The sequence below is a fragment of the Triticum urartu genome, unplaced genomic scaffold (assembly GCF_003073215.2).
Source record: "Triticum urartu cultivar G1812 unplaced genomic scaffold, Tu2.1 TuUngrouped_contig_4676, whole genome shotgun sequence".
NCBI lineage: Eukaryota > Viridiplantae > Streptophyta > Magnoliopsida > Poales > Poaceae > Triticum > Triticum urartu.
The window spans coordinates 1-18,594 of record NW_024115284.1 but is presented as its reverse complement, the minus strand read 5'-3'; the positions used below and the strand labels follow the sequence as shown (position 1 = coordinate 18,594).

The 18,594-nt window shown below is 42.2% G+C and overlaps 1 protein-coding gene across 1 annotated transcript; it reads right to left on the bottom strand.

Moving 5' to 3' along the window:
* Window positions 1-13,247: 13,247 nt before the first annotated feature.
* Window positions 13,248-14,769, bottom strand: LOC125528161 (ATP synthase subunit alpha, chloroplastic-like). Its single transcript, XM_048692670.1, has 2 exons — window positions 14,752-14,769; window positions 13,248-14,625 (listed from the first exon to the last, which is right to left on the bottom strand). Exons 1-2 carry the CDS (start codon window positions 14,767-14,769, stop codon window positions 13,693-13,695), a joined length of 951 nt encoding a protein of 316 aa, XP_048548627.1. The 3' UTR covers window positions 13,248-13,692.
* Between the last annotated feature and the right edge of the window lie 3,825 nt (window positions 14,770-18,594).

The following is an 18,594-nucleotide window of genomic DNA, read 5'->3' as shown; positions in this document are numbered from 1 at the left end:
GACCGGGGAAGGAGTTTCATTCATTTACGGAGTTTGGAAGCGAGGACGATCTAGGATTGACTGCTATCTGAAGAAGTGGAGTGGAATGGATCTGATTACCCATTGGCGTCTGCATTGACGCTTCTGACTAGCCCTACTCTGTGTCTTTTGCGTTTCCTTATTCATGTACTCATGTCTATTTCTATTTGTATGATACTTATATTGCAATCGATCTATCCCTTGGTCCTGCCAATCGAATTGTTAAGTATGTTTTTTCCCTTTCGAGAAATGGTGACAATACCAAATGCCGAATTAGCGGCTGTACTGGGTCAGGACCATAAACACCATGAGCCGGTTAAGCAACAGAAGTTGTGGGCGAAAGCACACTCGTCATTCTCAGACCCGCGGTCAAGGTACGTGCGAACAAGTTCCCATTCTCTATGTTTCATGGCCTATCAATGAAAGTCGGTATCAGGCTGGCTCGCTTGGTGGGGCGTGTCCTTATATACCTAAATCCTCGTTTCACTCATCTGTAAAGGTCTACCCTTCGAAAGGTAGGTTGAGTTCCCCCGTATGTAGCCAGCCACACTCTACTCGCAGGTCAAATATTGTCGTAGACAACAGAGAATGTGCTAGGTAGGAAACCGAAGGAACTCTTACTATACGAGAATTTGCAATTCAATATGACAACCAATCAGAAGGGATTGGACGATCCCAATGCATTGCCCTCCTTCGCAATACCGGAACTATCTGACCGAGCTCCATCACCACAGAAAGCGGAAGGGACAGCGGATACGGATAGACTGGATCCGGAAAGGGATTTCAGCCAGTCCTTGCCTATTGTTGGGCTGGTTGTTTTGTCACGGTCCGATTAGTAGAAGGTGAGTGAGTAAGACGAGGCCCTCGAAGCGTAATGTAGAGCTATACTGCTCTTGTTTTTCATTCCGCCCTTGTTAGGAGAACTTTGTCTAGAACCCACTTTAGCTAGCTTTCAAGGATACCATTATAGATGAGTGAAGCGAGTATACCATTTCCGAAGCTCCCGAGGTAGCGCGGTAGCAGAAGCCCTTTCTAGTTCAAGCAGTTCCAATTCCTATTCTGCTTCACTGCTTACACCACACTCTATTGGTTCGCCTTGTGGCGCCTTTCGATCAAGGTCTACTTTGGTTGATCCACTTTCTTCTACAGCGCGTTATCCACATCGAAGTTAGCCAGGTTCCTACCGCTTCTTGATATTATGGATTTTGCAATCCCTGAATGCTAGTGCTTCTACAACCAACGGATACTATTTCACATAAATAATAAGTACAAATGGACAAACGAGTGTGGCTACACAGAGTGAGGAAAAAAACATGGTGGTACCAGCATTGCGTATCACTCACTATGCTTTATGTAATATGGCTTAAGCAATGATAAAATGGGAGTCCTGAGCAAAGCACATCTGATCGATATGAATGAAAGATACATCCGTCTTTTCTTCTCCTTCGAAGGTTAGGTATCCGCTCGTTAGTTCAGCGCCGCATAAATACTTACTTTAAAAGGGGCGACTCCCGCCTGTGCTTAAGTTGTTTCAAGCTTGTAAAGACTCGCGATTGGAAGATTGACCTGGTTTTCTTTCAGCTGAAACTCTACCTAATGGTTCAGATTCCCCGGGTCCATGGGTCCATGGCCGCTTAGCTTAGACAGCCTTGTTAGAGACATGAATGCAGGGTGAGGTTTCCAATTGATTTGTATTCACCGGAGGGCTCTTTCCCACTTAATAGATTCATTCCTTCGTTACGGCGGTTGAGGGTACCTGCCGTTCAGAGATGCTATCAGAGTAGGAAAGTTAGCCAAGTTATCCTGCCTAGTTTAGATAAAGCACCCCGATCATACCAGACGCAACCCGATCATTGTATACATAACATAGTGGAATTTAAGTAAATTCTCTCTGCCTTTCCCCTTTCCAATTCCAAAACCACTAGGCATAGAAGGAAATCTTTCCCGGTAGAAGGTTCTCAGTAATCAGCAGTGGGAATAAGCCCTTCCAGTCTTTTTCGCCTAAGAAGGTTTTGGAGGAGGAACCTATGGGAACGACAATCCTGCATCGAGATTATTAGTTTGTTGCTTACCGCTGCACATTTTATCAAGATCAACCTGTGGGAATAGCCGTCCCTTCCTTACCAAAGAAAGAAAAAAGGAATGACGCGGTCTGGTTTACAAGTAAGAAAGAAATAGGATAAGGGTAAAGGTGACGTTTTAGCTCTTCGTTCCGCTCTTGGTTTACAGGCTTTGTTAACCGGACCGGAAAAGGGGGCATTTTCTGGGTAGGTTTCCCTATTAAGTCAGCACCGGATCAAGATTGGAGACCCACCACAAGCAGAGAACAAAAAGCCTAAGAGTGGTGACCAACCATCTGCAAAAGGAGTAACAGAGCAAAGCGGAGAAGAGAAGGAAGCTCTCAGGTTTAGTGATTCATACCTGTCCTGTCTTTTGTTTCCAGGGTTTCGATTTCCGGTCCAGAGCTAGTCTACTTATTTATTTTATACGGAAACATAATTTTGCATATTATACGGAATTTGTCATACCAGGTTTTCCTAGAGTTGAGGAATTCTATCCATTCCAGGAAAAGCACTGGTTTGAGAAACTACACTACAGGAAAGTACTAAGGAATAGGAAGCTGCTACTTATACTTATTATTCTTGTCCAAAGATGCCAGGCCGAGACAGAAACCCAACTAGTGAAATAGAACGCATCTCTTTAATAAACTGGGGTTCTTCTCTTCGGGTTGCTGGTATCCTTATATGGATCCGTCTTGTCTCCTCGGCTCGATAAGCTAGCAAAGTCAGTTCGTTGGATTGGTCTGTCCGGTCAGTCCGTCAGGAAAGCACGTCAAGTCGGTTAATAGCTCTGGTCCGGTTTCTAACTCGGTGAATTGGTATGGTCTGGAGGCCCGGCAATAACAATAGAAGACAGGTCAGTTTTTCAAGTCCGTCTGGTTGATAGGTCAGCTCGGTATAGAATCTTGTCTGATTTCTGAAGTCGGTAAAGTCCAATCAGTAGAGTGTCAGTTAAGTTCGTCAAGTAAGGATCTTTGATTCCTCCAATTCGGTAGGTAATCATAATAGTCTCGGCTCAGAATGCGAAGATGCTGCTAATCTGTTAAAGGGATCTAGATCGCATTTATTTGATATGCGTCCCTTCTTCAACCCCGGATGTGTACCTGACGCCAGGGAATAACGTAGTTCTAAAGTAGTGACTCGTGTCTTGGAAGTCATCCATCCAAATGTTCCTCTTTGCCATTGCCCGCGTCTACTCCTATAACCGAATCGATGGCCTATAGCGCCATGCCATAATGAAATTCTTGATCATTTCTTTGTTCATAACATGGCATAGTGTATCACTGGGTGCCACAATCCCATTCAATTCTTGTCCATTCAATACCATGGATATATTGATTTCTATTTTCAGAAAGCTCCTATTTCGATTGATATCTCTAGCAAATATATGCATAGCGTATGTCAAGATAAAGTTAATCAATCTGTATGACGGCAGGGAGCGGAGGCAGCTTCAAATCAAGTGAGGAGCAAGCTTACCTCGGGCGGGTAGATTGATCGGCTCCTTCATCTCTCGGGATTTCGCTTAGGCCACCCAGGCCATACCATAGAAAAAAGATCTGGTTTCCTTTCCCTCATCAACCTGCCGCTGTCGTTCTTTTATTTCACGAAAGTATCTTTCCGTCCATATTGAGCAACTCAAATTCCTAGAAAGCCGTTGGTGCACCCACCCAGTGAGTAACTACTAATGCAGTGAGTAACTACTAATGTTACGAACAAAGAAACTTTCAAAAAGTGGACCCAACAAGCAAAGCAACGGATTGGGCCACACTGCCTTTCGGCGTTTTAGTTAGGCGCATCCTCTTGCGGGATGAAAATCTGCCATAGCACGCTCCGCGCCTTTGAAGGAACATTTGCTCGATGATGGTCCTACCCTACACGGGCTTACTAACGATGGCCAAGCACACAGTCATTCCCGTTCTATTTGATAGGGGAAGCAAGCTAGTCAAAGAAGAAGGAAGCATGGGTATAGGTAAGTCTAGACATATTGACACGGGCGTATACTGAAATAGGCATAAGGCCGCTAACGCTAAGGAGACAACACCGCTTCTTTGTTCGTAACTAGGACATGTATTGATGCTAGAGGCAGACTCCTGGCACTTATCACTCCTTAGATGAAGCAAGACAAGAGTGAGTCCGCTAAGGGACAAGTATGACTCAAAAGATGATGGCAGATTTTTATGGAAACGATTATATTTTAGTATATTGTATCATTGGGTTTGTCATTGTCGATAGCTATTCTTGTCGCCGTTAGGGCTGGCCGGATGATCCATCACATAAATGCTATTAATGTTGAAACACAAGTAACTGATATATCCAAAGATGTTCTTAAAGAACAAATCATTTATCAATTGGAAATACTCTATAAAGTCTATAGAGATACTACTGAGGGTGTGCACTTACCGGCAGGAGTCAATCTCCAAGAAGTAAGCACACATCTATTTTTTGTAGACGAGAGAGTGAGCCTTCTAAACAGTATCTACTGTGATCTTATTGCAAAGGGAACTGGAAGTGAATACTTTGGCCAAGTTATACAATTTCTTCTGGGATAGCTTGTTGTGGGGCTTTCCGAAGGGTCGTTCTGAGAGTAGTCTCTTTTCTTTAAGGTTGCATATATTGTCGGAGAAGGGAGGGATCCAGGCCAGGTCTAAAAGTGCCGAGTTGGGTTTGGGACAAGATCAGGAAATAGTGCATCTTATATAGTGGGTGCCAACTTGATTGCTGCTGGGATTTCTTGATAGGAAACTTTGATTGATACGAGCAGATGTGAATGAATTGAAATAGTCAATAGTGGTGATATGATCCTGGTATCTACACTCGGATCTACTTCTGCTACCAAGATTGCTGCTACTGTAAAAGCATCAGGAACATGTCAATTCACTGAATAAAGTGCTCTTTCCATTGATTTATGAATGAAATCACGAAAAAGAGAAGGAACCACCGATTCTGCATCAAAAACAGGGGTTCTGGAGCTAGTTTCTCAAATTGTAAGTAGATCCAATCCAGGGCAGTTGATAAGTGAGGTTCTCCGGTCGAATGCAAATAAGACAGAGCATATCTCTTGTTTCGAGGAAGAAACAAACATCCTGGTCTCAATAGATCTTGATTCTATGCATGCGTCAGACACATCACGAGCCGGAACAAACGAGTGCTTTCAACTCACTAGCTGGAACAAACGAGTGCTTTCAACAATAAGCAATACCCGAGCTTCCTTCTACCAACCAGGATTCCGATACCAATTCCAATCTGGCACAACACAAGGCAGTAGCGCACCAGAAGAACCAATACGAGAACCCTTCCTTCCAGCCAGAATCCGTCTTTCTTGTCCTTTGCATTCGAGGAATGGGATCTGCCTTGTGGAAACAAAAGCTATTTGTTTGAGTCAAGCAAGAGGATAGTCAGCTAAGAATACTGGAAGAGAACTCTCTAGCCCTGCACTTAAACTAGACTAGAAATCCGAAAAAACACTAGTTTTGGCCCATAGCGAAATAGAGTTTTTCTTCTCCGCGGACTCCCCATGCTTGGCGCCATAGGCTTTAGGACTTTTGGAACTAGGGAATCATACTTTGATCAGATCCGTGGACAGGCTCCCAAGGTCAAATCGGATTATGGAATTTTCCAGCTAAGTGAAAACGCACTTCACTACTAGCAAAGAAGTCAGCTCAGGGCAGGGCCGGTGGTAATCTCAGATAGGAACTTGCCGGGATCCTTCCATACCTGCCATCCACCACTACTACTGATCGTTTCCCAAAACGAGCCATACTTTTTCCTAGAATGAGAATACGGCTGAGGACGAATAGCGGCGCCTAGCTTTAGTTTCCACACGACATGATGGATCTATCACTCTCTTTAGCCAGGCCATTCTCTAGAGGAGAGTTCTGAGAATGAATTCCAATCTGGTACCAATCGTAGAAATCTTATTGTAGAGTTCTTCTCACGCCTAGCACAACTACAAGCATTCCTCGAATGCAGAGACAATACAGAGGATATCTGATCCCGCGGAACATCTGCTACCAACTACGGATTACCTTGTTTCCATGAAATCCATGTTTCTGGCACCTTGGCCCCCTCTACCTATGAAATTCTAATTCCTATTGCTTAAGAAAGTACAACAGAAATAAAGTCTTTGGGTAGATGAGGTCACTGATTAGCCCGCTGAGCTGCTCTGTCCCCTCTACCGGGATGGGATGGTTTATGCGCTTGTCCCGATGAAGCTTAGGATCCGATAGAAACACGGGGTCAACTAAGGAAAAAAATGGGAACCTTTGCATGACGCGCCTTCCTCAGGATGTGCGCTCTCTTTTCAGGATTGAGAATGACGACACAGCTTGGAGGTCTTTCGTCTACTTGTTCTGTCCAGGCCTGTTTAGCATTCTAAGCAGCCGCCTTCCTATACGCATAAAGTGGAGTTATATTAGTACCTAACACCACAATATAACTCTTATTCTAACTAGGATCACCCACATTTATTTACTAAGATTTGCTTTATCAAAGTAAATGAGACCAGGATGGTTTCAAAATATCTTTCTGATGATAATAATCAAGAAGGTAGTGTACTCACTCTTATAGTATAAGCTTGTACAAGTAAGCCGGTATTAAACTACTCTTATTAGGCAAGCTGGTAAAGACCTACTCTTAGGCATCGATAGTAGGTATTGTCAATTTCTTCTTTTTTTCAAATATCCTCAACCACATGGCCAGAGAAGGGAAGTAAGGAAGAGTATAAGTCTAAGATATAAGTAAAGGTGGGGCTAAGACCTCTAAGTCAAAGAGTGAGGGCGTTAGCGGGTAGTATTTTGGAATGCTGATGTATTTGATTGATAAACCATTGAGTCGTAAATGACCTATTTAGTTCTGGATGAAATATTGATTGACTTTCCATTATACCCTTCTTCCAGCGAAGTGCTTTAACTCTCTTACATCTACTGTCTCTTCCAATCAAGTATCTAGAGAAGGTAGCGAGCCTTTTGAGGTATGGCCTGATAGCACCTTATAGTCTTGACCCGAATGCTTGAATTTCTGACCTCATTGGTCTCAAATAAATAGACTTTCCTATCCTCTTAAGGTTCTCTATGCCCTCAGACATTGATTGCTATACAGAATTTAGCATAAAGTATTTGAATATTGATTATTATTATGAGGCTGAGAGAGCAAGTAACTTAATGAAGCAAGACTTCGAAGAAAAGGAGAGAGATTCTCCACACGAAGGAACGACTCGTCAGGTTCGAACTGACATAGGTGAATCGGACCAACACCTATCTTACACCAACAAGGAGTCGCTTTCTCTATGCCCGACTTACGAGCTCTTTGCTTATTATTTCTCGGGTGGGATGAAGGTCGAAATGTCTAGTTTGAATTGCTTATGCTTATATAGTTTGAATCGTCTAGCTTCATACCAAGGTTGTTCTACAAAAGAACCAAGTAAGAAAGTAAGCCCGTTCAATTGAAATAGCTTCCTCGCTTCGCAGTTCGATACCCACTGAAACTATGGATACGATAGACTCGGGAGGGGGAAAGGGTTACTTTATTTGGGCTGCTAAGTCTTTCTTGTTGATTCCGGAAATAAAGAGGACCTTCTTAATCCTTCGTGCTCCACACCCGCCTCACTGGACCTATCCATTCGAGCTCTCTCCTCTAATCCCAACTCGACACGGTTGGACGACGATGCCTGTTCACTTATAACAAAATCACACGTTAAGCCCGATGAATTCATCTACAATTTCTGGATTTGTCGGTTTGGCAAGGCAGAACCAGGGCCCTTCCATTAAGGTTATATTATAGTTTCGATAGGAGAGATGCAGACCAGATAGGAATGCAAGAATACTCTGTAAATTGTTTATTAATTGGTTTAGTCTGTGGAAGAGAAGTATCGATCTAGAGGATTGCCCCCCTAGACTGACCTAGTTGTCCTTGACTTGCTTCGGAAAGAAAAGGCCTAGTACTTGTTTACCTTGACCATGGCTATTTTCCCGCCGCCTTTCCTTCTATACTTTTCCTATGTGCTATCCCAGGCATCCCTTGTCAAGCTACCTATCCCTACGAAAAAGCAAGCCTACTTACTACGTGTTTTCCTCTATTAGCAAATACACATATACTGACCTACTCACGTGCATATCTTGCATAAATAAATCCCCTAAAAAAACAAACTAGCCCGTATCTTCCTAGTCCTTGTTGCCAGCCCTACTCGACTATTTAGAAAAAGCTACTACTTGAATGCATACTTTTACTATTCTTTAAAGAAAAAACACACACTATTTATGAGTTTATGCCCCACCAACAGAGCAAAAGAACGCTCAAATGAGGAACTAGAATATGAAAGTGCAAAATCTCCTACCGAACAAAGAAAGCACTATATCTCATTTCAAAAAGAAGGTAAAAATTCTTCAACCTAACTCAACACAACTATATTTCTACTGTATATGTATGTTTGTAACGTGCCACAAAACCATCTTAAGATTAGACAGTTATCAATCAGCAAACGCATTGACCACATGCAAAAAATAAAGACGGATCTCCTTCCTTTTATTCGGTGCTTTCCTTTTATAAGTCACTGCTATTCTTCCTTGACCCTTCTTACCTTTGCTAGATTTTGCATTCCCCTCATTACTATTCGGCTCAGTATTATCTTCACCTTTGGAATTGCTTCCACCAGAAGTAGACGACAAGTACCGTAGATGTCAGAATTTCGTATATAGCAAATTCAGGTAGTAAGTAATGGAACTGTAGCATGCAACGGGACTGTACCATGGAAATGGAGAAGAAATCTCCATCAAGTTTTTCCATTTTATGCCATATGAATAAGAGATTCCTTTTAGTTAGAAAGCTCGCGTAGAAGTTTGCTATCAAAGACCTCGGTATTCTTTTCATCCGCGGTTTCCCACTTCTCTGTCTCTGGGTGAATGCCTCTACCAGAGGTTATGCGCCAGCTTGGGAAAGCCTTAAGTTATATCTTAATCTGTCTTGTAAGGTAGATTGGATCATGTCCGCGATAGAAGTTGCGGAGGAATGAAACGACGATTTCGGTATAGGAAGAGAAAGGGATTGTGCTTTCGACCATGGCGATATAGGATAGACTTGGGATTCTTTCTTGGCCCTTGATTGCCAACACTCTGGGGCTGAATTAATTAATGAAACTAATAGGAAGGATTGGGATGATGAACTGGTGATATTATTTCTTTCGCTGACTGACCAAGGTAATTAATTCCTTCCATTGGCCAGGCGGGTAAGCAAGGAGACGACGTTCTCATCAAAAAAATGAAATATGCCATGCCGAATTCAAAAACAACTCCTTAAACTCCGTCATTTACCGACATCCTCTCGGCTATCATACGTCCTCCGCTTATCTCTCTTAGGCATAGGCATCTCAACACATTCCTCCTTCCGAGTTGCTTGTCCGAACTTGGCTCTTTAGTAAAACAAAGGAGTTGCTAAGCTATTATTAGGTATCAATTTAGGAGCCTTTTGTCATTTCCAACTACATTATTGTGAACATTCAGAACCCGTTCCTACACGGTCATCAAATTGGCTAGCTTTGGACCCTCGATCGCAGCGATGAACTCAGCGTCCCACTTAACTTACTTTTGGTACTTTTGAATCTTGTCCCATCCCACAGCTTCACAAGTGAATCTACCTATGGATCCATAAAGTTGATCATTACTTTTCAAATTCTTATTTCATGTGTCTGCCATAGCGCTTATCTATCTCCTGGTCTGATTCATCTCTGGAATGTAACCGGACATATTACAAGGCGAAAAAACAGTGATTTCATCGATTCCGGATTGCCCAGTGTCTCCCTTTCCCTCTTTCCTTTCACTTTCCTCGCATAACGAAAGCATGATTTACCCGAGCCGAGTATCTTGTTAGAGTAGTAGATTCTGCGCTCGAGATGATGTGTATGACCGGGCAGGAGATTCTTTTACTCCAAAGCCGTTGCGCAAGTTTGTGCGTGACAACTATGTCGATCAGTTTTTAAAGACGCCCAGAAACTATGTCTACAGATTCCGACAGAGAGTACAAGTGGTGCCATCGGAGGAAGCTGACAACCTCAGAACAAGAATGGAAAAAGGATTGATTGCTCGACGAAGTAGTACCAACAGGATATATTAATCACTAGGTTACGGTAATATGTGCTTGTCTCCGAAAAGAAGGATAAAAGGATAGATTAGAAAAGCAGTCACTCCCAACGGCAGATGAAAACGATACCAACACATCTACTAAATCATCTTAACAACCTTGAAGATACAGGATTATATAATAAACTTATTTAGTTGATAGATCATTATTGGATTCTTTTTATTGTGACCAAGATCCATGAAATAGCTCTCTTTATACTACATTATAACTAGCGGATACTTCCCATTCTTATGTCTTCTTTCCTTATTAAGACTCCTGTGCTTAGATAAAATATGACGTTTGAGTTTGGACATAGCTAATTGCTACTTACGGTGCTAGGCCTTTTCAAGCAATGGAAGGCAGACTTGAATGCCAATCAGACATGGCCAGAAGCTTAGATAATATCACTAGTTTCTCTTGTTTATCACTTAATAAATAGTCTTATTTGTCCCAGGGAGCGAGGAGAGAAGATGACAGGTTGAGTATAGAAAGGTGGGTCATTGTCCCAACGTAGTAGTATTTTTGTTTTGTTTTCAGCTGATATATATCAAAATAATAGAATAAATAAAGGCAAAGGATTTGGTTCAGTCGTCAAGTACAGATTTCCTTTACCCAGAGTTGGGAACTCTGAATAGTTGTTTGAATACCGATTGCCTTCCTTGCGCTTCAATTACTCTTATCCAATCCAACTTCCCCTGGGAGCCAAGCAGAAAAGCAAGTCCTCTAGTTATGGATGCAGTACTCACCTCACTAAACTTAGGAAGAACTAATTCAAGTAGAATTACAAATAGCGAGAAGTGGATGAAAAAGGGATCGAGCCTAGCTCGAAAACAGCTGCTCCTTCCCTCTTTCTTGCTTGCTTTACTCGGTATTCAGTGAAAGATTAGGCTTGGTAATTACAGTTACCAATGGTAAGGATTGGCACGTGAACTTTCCTTTTTATCGAGCTCGAAAAAGCAATGGGTGGGTTGGCTGTGAAAGGAGAGTAGAGTTTTTTAGTTTAGTAAGAAAAGTACTGGGTGAGGCTCCTCACATCCATAACATATTATCTGTACTCTTTATCAAGCATGCCTCTTTTTAATGACTCTCTTTTTCAACTTAATTGTGGCATTTCATTCTGTTATCGACTAATGGTTGACACTGGAGAAGCATTGAAGGCTCCTTCCATAGATTCCAAAGCCCTGTTTGCTATTATCAGAATATTGTGACTCCCTTGCTGTCTTATTGATCTGACCAACCTCAATAACAACATTGCCATTCGGGGTTACGCGATTCGGAGTATTAAATAAATGGAATATTCCAGCAGGAGCAACCGAACCATCTTCTCGTTGTCCTTCCATTCTTCTGACCAATAAAATAGCTCTTGGTCATAAGAATCCAGCCGGAGTTCGAAATCGGAGATAAGAATTGAATCGATTTCAGGCACTTCCCTCAAGCCGAAACCGGAACAGGAAACTTGTAACTTCTAGTCGAGAAGGATAAGAGAGGTTTCTCTTGCTTTGTCTTATAGTGATTGTGTGCCAGGGGTTAGCGAAGAGACGTGACGCTATTGTCCCGGACTACTTGGACTAGTCTACTAGGACTTGGGGGAAGAGACTTGTTTGTGATAGGACGAGAGATCAAGTATAGTGTTCGGTTCAAACTAGGCAACCTCTTCGTTATAAGACCGAGAATAGTATATGCCCCGTCTCACCACTAGCTAGGGCCACCAGCATTAGGAAACTAAGGAAGAGTCGTATGGCTAAGGAATTCAGGGCTGATAGAGCTCTTGGGAAGAAGTCAGTATCCAGCTTTCTTTCATTGATATCACAATAACAAGCGAGGAAAGGACAGTCTTTCAAGAGAAGACAGGTCTGTTTTTCATTATGGAATTCCGGCGAGTATTGCTTGTTTCCCAGATCCGGTATCAGGACCTGTCGATAGATGGGATGGACCCACCCGTTTGACTCTTATGAATTGATAGTTAGATACTATTGCTAAAGGAAAGTAAAGATAGTGGTTTGTGTTGCAAAAAGTTAGTTCAAGGTCAGGCTCCGTCAAACAGAGTCGTCAAGAACGAAAAGATGAAAGAATGATGTGTCAAACAGTAATTGTGCATAGAGGTTAGTTAAGTATAGGAACTATTGTCCCTAACGAGAAGTATGCTGCTATCCCAATAAAATGATAGTTGGACGGTATTGATTGAGGGAATAGGGATAGGTGGTTAAACGCGATACTGCGCCTAACTATATAGAACGGTGATCCATGAAGAGAAGTCGGCCAGCTATTACGTCAGAGAAGTCATCAACCTATTACTAGTGTCAGTTCTGTTAAGAGAAGTCATCAACCTATTACTAGTGTCAGTTCTGTTAAGAGAAGTCAACCTATTACTAGTGTCAGTTCTCTTCTTCCTCTCTACCAATTGAAAGTAAGTATTGGTTTCTCCTAATGGGGACAAAGCAAAGTAGGGTGGTCAAGTACAGTATGCCTGGAGTTCGTAGTGCCCACTAGATATCATTGGCAAGTTATAGAAGTCTTTCTCTCTTCTGAGATATCATTGGTCAGTGCAGCGAGGGGCAACCATCATTTCTATTGCTCTGTAAAGAAAAGATAGGACAAGGGTCTTGCTCCACCCAATGGAGATAAAGCACGGGGATCCGTTAAGGGCGTATTGAATCGATAAGAAGCTCTTGAATTCTAGTGGGCCCGGCTACCCAACACTAGCCCCGGATCATTTATGTATTATCAATTGATAGTAGGGGCAGGCAGGGGAAACTCTTTATATCAGTTAAGTAAACTACTGATTGTATTGTTGGCTAGGATCCTACTTCTATAGCGAAGTAAAGAAGTGTGGAATGCGCTATCTCGAAGTAAAGAAGTGTGGCTTGATAGATAAGTTGCACAAACCTTTGAGCTCGATACGATATAGTCTAGCGATTAGTTCATAGACGGGAAGCTCCATTCTCCCATTGTTTGGGACTCTCATTGTTCTGTTCAGAAAGTACATAGGACAGAGGTCTTCTAAACCTTTGGTATAGGTTCAAATCCTATTGGACGCAATCTTATTTCTATCTATTCTTTAAATAACTATACTAAACTAAAAACAAAGAAAACTTTTTTGCATGATTCAAATGAAAAAGCTTTCTCAACGATTCCTATTCTACTAACAAGAGTAGACATGCAAAATTTATTTGTTACTGAAGAGAAAACCGTTCCAGCTGTTCCTGAATAGCTTCCTTCAAAAGGATTTCCGCTTGCTCGGTGAATGTCTTGCTAGAAGATATAATTTCTTGGAATTGAGGTTTAGTATCTTTTAGATGTTTACGTAACTCATCCAGAAATTTATTTACCTGTTCAATTTCTAACGAATCAAGATATCCTCTTGTTCCGGTATAAATAGTAGCTATCTGCTCTTCCACTGGGAGAGGATTTGCCTGGGATTGTTTAAGCAATTCCCTTAATCGTCGACCCCTTGCCAATTGATTCTGACTTGTTTTATCGAGAGCAGAGGTGAATAATAGGCTTGTCACTCTGCGAATTGAGCTAGTTCCAATTTGGATTTGCCAGGTACTTGTTTCATGGCTTTAATTTGAGCCGCGGATCCTACTCTGGAAACAGAAATACCCACATTAATAGCGGGTCGAATTCCGGCATTGAATAGATCCGCAGATAAGAATATTTGTCCATCTGTAATGGAGGTTACATTAGTAGGAATATAGGCGGAAACGTCTCCAGATTGAGTCTCATCTATTGGTAAAGCGGTCATACTTCCTTCGCCTAAAAGAGAATTTAATTTAGAGTCTCTTTCTAAAAGGCGTGAATGCAAATAAAAAACATCCCCTGGATAAGCCTCACGGCCGGGAGGTCTTCTTAATAGAAGGGACATTTGGCGATAAGCTTGTGCCTGTTTGGAGAGATCATCATAAATTATTAAAGTATGCCGTTCGCGGTACATAAAATACTCAGACAGGGCGGCTCCCGTATAAGGAGCGAGGTATTGTGATGTAGCAGGTGAATCCGCCATTTCAGCTACTACAATAGTGTATTCCATGGCCCCCTCCTCATGGAAAGTAGTTACTACTTGAGCTACGGAGGATGCTCTTTGACCGATAGCTACATAAACACATATTACACCTTGCCCTTTTTTCTTGAGAATTGTATCTGTGGCTACTGTTGTTTTGCCAGTCTGTTTGTCCCCAATAATGAACTCTCGCTGACCGCGCCCTATAGGGATCATCGAATCGATAGCAATAAGCCCTGTTTGAAGAGGTTCGTATACGGAACGTCTGGAAATTCTACTTGGAGTAGGAGATTCAATTAAGCGAGACTCGGAAGCTACAATTTCGCCTCTCCCATCAATAGGTTTAGCCAGAGCATTTATAACACGACCCAAGTTATATACGCTCACGGGTATCTGAGCAATTCTTCCTGTTGCTTTTACAAAACTTCCCTCTTGATGCTAAACCATAGCTCTAACTGAGTCAAATTCCACAATTTCTAAGAACGATATGCTTTTTTTCATTTTACACTGTGAAAGCTTCTCTCAATCCCTCCCTAGTCCTTTCTTTCCTGGGCACAGGCTTACCTGGTTGACCGCCCACATTCAATCATTGTTCGTTCTGTTGTGGAATCGAACCACAGAGCTAGCGCAATTGGGATTTAGAGTCCCATGCGTGAAACTAAAGAGGATTTTCAGTCCTCTGCTCTACCAGCCAGAACCTAGAAGGACACTTCACACCCAATTTGACACAGCTAGACTGGAAACACTGCTTGTCAAGAGCACAGACCCCAGTAGAGAATACTTTTTTGAGTATGTTGGTAAGGTCCGGTCATCCGCTTCTGTGCTTGCACTTTTGCGTAACTAGGGGTGCAAGTCCAGTACATCGTACTTTCATAATTGAATCAAAAGCGTCGATACATGAAAAATCTCTATATAGGATATTTATGACACAGAATGTTGTTCTTTCAACATGATTCCTCAACAATTTTTTCATTGTAACTGACTCTCTCTTCTCTCTGTTCCACTTTGGTTTTCTACTAATAATTACCATGATGAATTTCTCTTACTGCTTGGTTCCGCATTGGATTTTGGAAACTTTTGTTTAGAAAGTGGTTTCACGACCCTGGGGATCAAATGGATGGTTCAGGAAAGTCTAGTGAAGCGGCACGGTCTAATCATATAGATGACCATAGTGGTATGGTTCCATAGAAAACTACTGGAGGCCATTACCGCCACCGAAATGGTTTCCATGCTCCATTGGATGATTTGACGATATCGCAGTATCAATCTAGAACGGTTTCAATTTGTAGGGCGGGAAAGAAACCTCATCCTTTGGTGCACACTAACCGATGAAGCTCAACCCTCTCTCGAACTGAGCTATTTCCGCTTTTTCGAACAAAAAGTTTGAGTAGTTCAGTGAAAAAACGGTCAAGCTTTCTTCCATCCTTCCTAGCTCCTCAAGCTTGCACCCGCTCGACGCCTTTTTCATTGTTCGTTCTGAGGTGGATTTGAACCACTCTCTCCGTTTGGATTTCGAGTCCAAAAGGCCCGGCGAAAGAGGATTTTCAGTCCTATGCCCGCTGCCAGCCAGAACGGGATTTTTCCACTTCACACCCACACAATCGGGATTTGATGAAATAGCTACGTTTTTTTCTTATTTGATTCGGATACTGTCAATCTACTATCCATCTTTCTCTTTAGTTTTCTCCTTTCTTTCTCCTCAACCTATCTCCATTGGATGTACTTACGAAAGAATAATATCTAATCTCCCCATCGCTGTTAGGATCCCATGAACCAGGAGCGCCAGCACCGGTTCCTCGATCTTCCTACTGGAGGCATGGTCATGGCTTTCATTCATTCATTTCATTCTTTGTTCTGTTGTGGAATCGAACCACTCAAAGGATTTAGAGTCCTTTTACCAACCAGTCAGAAGAACCAATATTTCTCTGTTATATTCTGTTTTTTTGTCAGCTAGCACAATTTGGATTTCGAGTCCAATGCGCTAACGCTTTCTTTAGTTTTCTTGGTTGATTTTTATACGATTTTTTGAGCAACTAGCGCGAAAGCCGTTGCGCGTTAGCGCATCCGTTTTCTTGCTCTTTCTCCGGGCTTTGACCATGTCTCCTGAACAATTTCAGTACATATGGCGCAAGACGATTCCACATATATATCGAGGTCGGAATGGGATCGGGTGTTTTCACGTCTCACCGTAGTGCCCGGTTTGTCTTGATTGGTGATTGATAAACAAGAAGGAAAATGGAAAAGTAGAAAATCTACATGTTTATACCGTTGAGGTCCTTAGTTTAGTCAAGTAGGCGAGGGCATTTCCATCGCGAAGGATTCAATCCAGCCACAGGTTCCCCTACGGCTACCTTGTTACGACTTCACCCCAGTCGAAGACCCCACCGTGGTATGCGCCAATAAGACCACCAAAGGCCTTTGTGGCACTAGTGGTACACAGAAGTCATGGGTGATCATTGGTCCAATGCTTCGGGCGAAACCAATTCCCAGGGTGTGACGGGCGGTGTGTAGAAGGCCTGGGTACATATTCACCGCGACATGCTGATCCACGATTACTAGCGATTTCAACTTCATGTTCTTAGCTATAAAATTGTCTTGTACAATTCTCATACATCTCACTCGAACATTATATCTTTCGAACACTGGCCGTCTATCACGCGGGCAGCCACTAGGACGTCTTCAAAATAATGCTCCGGTTCTTGGTGGTCCTTGCCCTTGGGTGGATTCTTGTCACACCCTGATTTTCATGACACAACACTTAAGCTAATCATCATGATAAATTATGGTTTAACAAAAACTTTTGAGTGATTTGATATTTGTCTATTGTTTGCAAGTGCTCTAAAAATCAAATAAATCCTCCAACTCCTATACTTCATCTCCTTGCTCCAAACTCTTGAACCAATGATCATGCCATGTGTATAGAGCAATATAGTATTTTCTTACAAAAATAATTTGTCCAAAAAGTATTTTCAAAAATTAGTTTTCCAAAAACCCCTGAATTAAGATTTGTACTGCAAGTACTTAATTCAGGGCAGTAAAAATCTTTCCAAAAATATATTTGACTCCTATTAGATATAGGATACCCCAAAACCACAAAAATATAATTTTAAAAGTTATTTTCCTATTTTATTTAAGAGCTTTTTCTTAAGGCCAGAAATGTTCTTTAATAGGGAAAAATTATTTTATTGTTTCAAAAATATTTGATAAAAATCAGGGAAACTCAGGGGGCATATATTTCCCATATATAAGAGTTTCAACACATGGTCATGTTCAAAATATTGGTCAAATCCCTCAAAAACCCTTTCTGGATATTTCAAGCTTTTGAAATATTTACAAAGGAAATATTCCCCAAAAATTCCAAGAAAATTCTAGCATGTCACATATGACATGTTTGATGCTCTTGACAAGTCTGATGTCATGGAGAACAGTATAACACCACGAAACCCTCTCAAAACCACTTCTGTCCTTTTTCAAGTTTGAACAACTTTGCACTGTCAAACATGTCCAAATGCTCTAAAACTTGGTGCACATGCTCAAATGGTGTAATAATGCATCTAGACCTAATGGCACAAGTTGGAGAGAATGTTATCTTGATCAAAGTACCCTAAAATCCTCTCTGACCAGAATCAAATTTGAACAAGTTTGTACTGTCAACTTTTTCTCCTTGACCCCAACTTTTGTGAGCATGTTCACATGACCAAATGAGGCCACTACACCAAGTGGTGCATCAAGGAGAAATAATTTTCTCAACTAAATCTACACAAGTCCATTTCTTCTAATTTCTAGGGTTTACAAAAGTTACATTGTAAACTTTGCCCAAATAAGCTCAAAATGGGTGTAAGGCCCTAATTATATGTGCAATTTCACCCTGTGGAGTCTCCTGCCAAATGGAGTTCATTTTCTTAACCAAACAAGCATCAAACACCTTCTGCCATTTTACTAAAACCCGTGTTTAGACCTCTTCCACTCTTCTCCATGGCCTCCACTTTTTACCACAGCCCCCCTAGACCTCTTCTACCTCCAGTAGCAATGGCTGCATCTCAGATCAATAATTGAGGGGTGAAACCACCTCTTTTACCCCTCTGGACAGCCCTTGCACCCCTCTTCCTCACCTCCCTCCTCACTCCAGTGGCCACCCAAGGCATACAAGGCTTTCCCCATATTATTTACTCCTCCCTAGAGCTACCAGACATGCTTAGTCGTGCCCACTTTGCCAAAAAAATGGCATGCCGGCCATTTGCACGCTTTGGAGGGCGCTACAGTGCGCTCCCGCACTGTAGCCGCCCCCTGCCAAGCACCTCCGACCACCTCGGGCCTCCCTAGCGTGCCCGACGAGACGCCTCGGCGTCCGAGACACGGCAGCCGGGTGGCCCCCTTCCCACTCACTCTGCTTCCCCGTCCTCCACG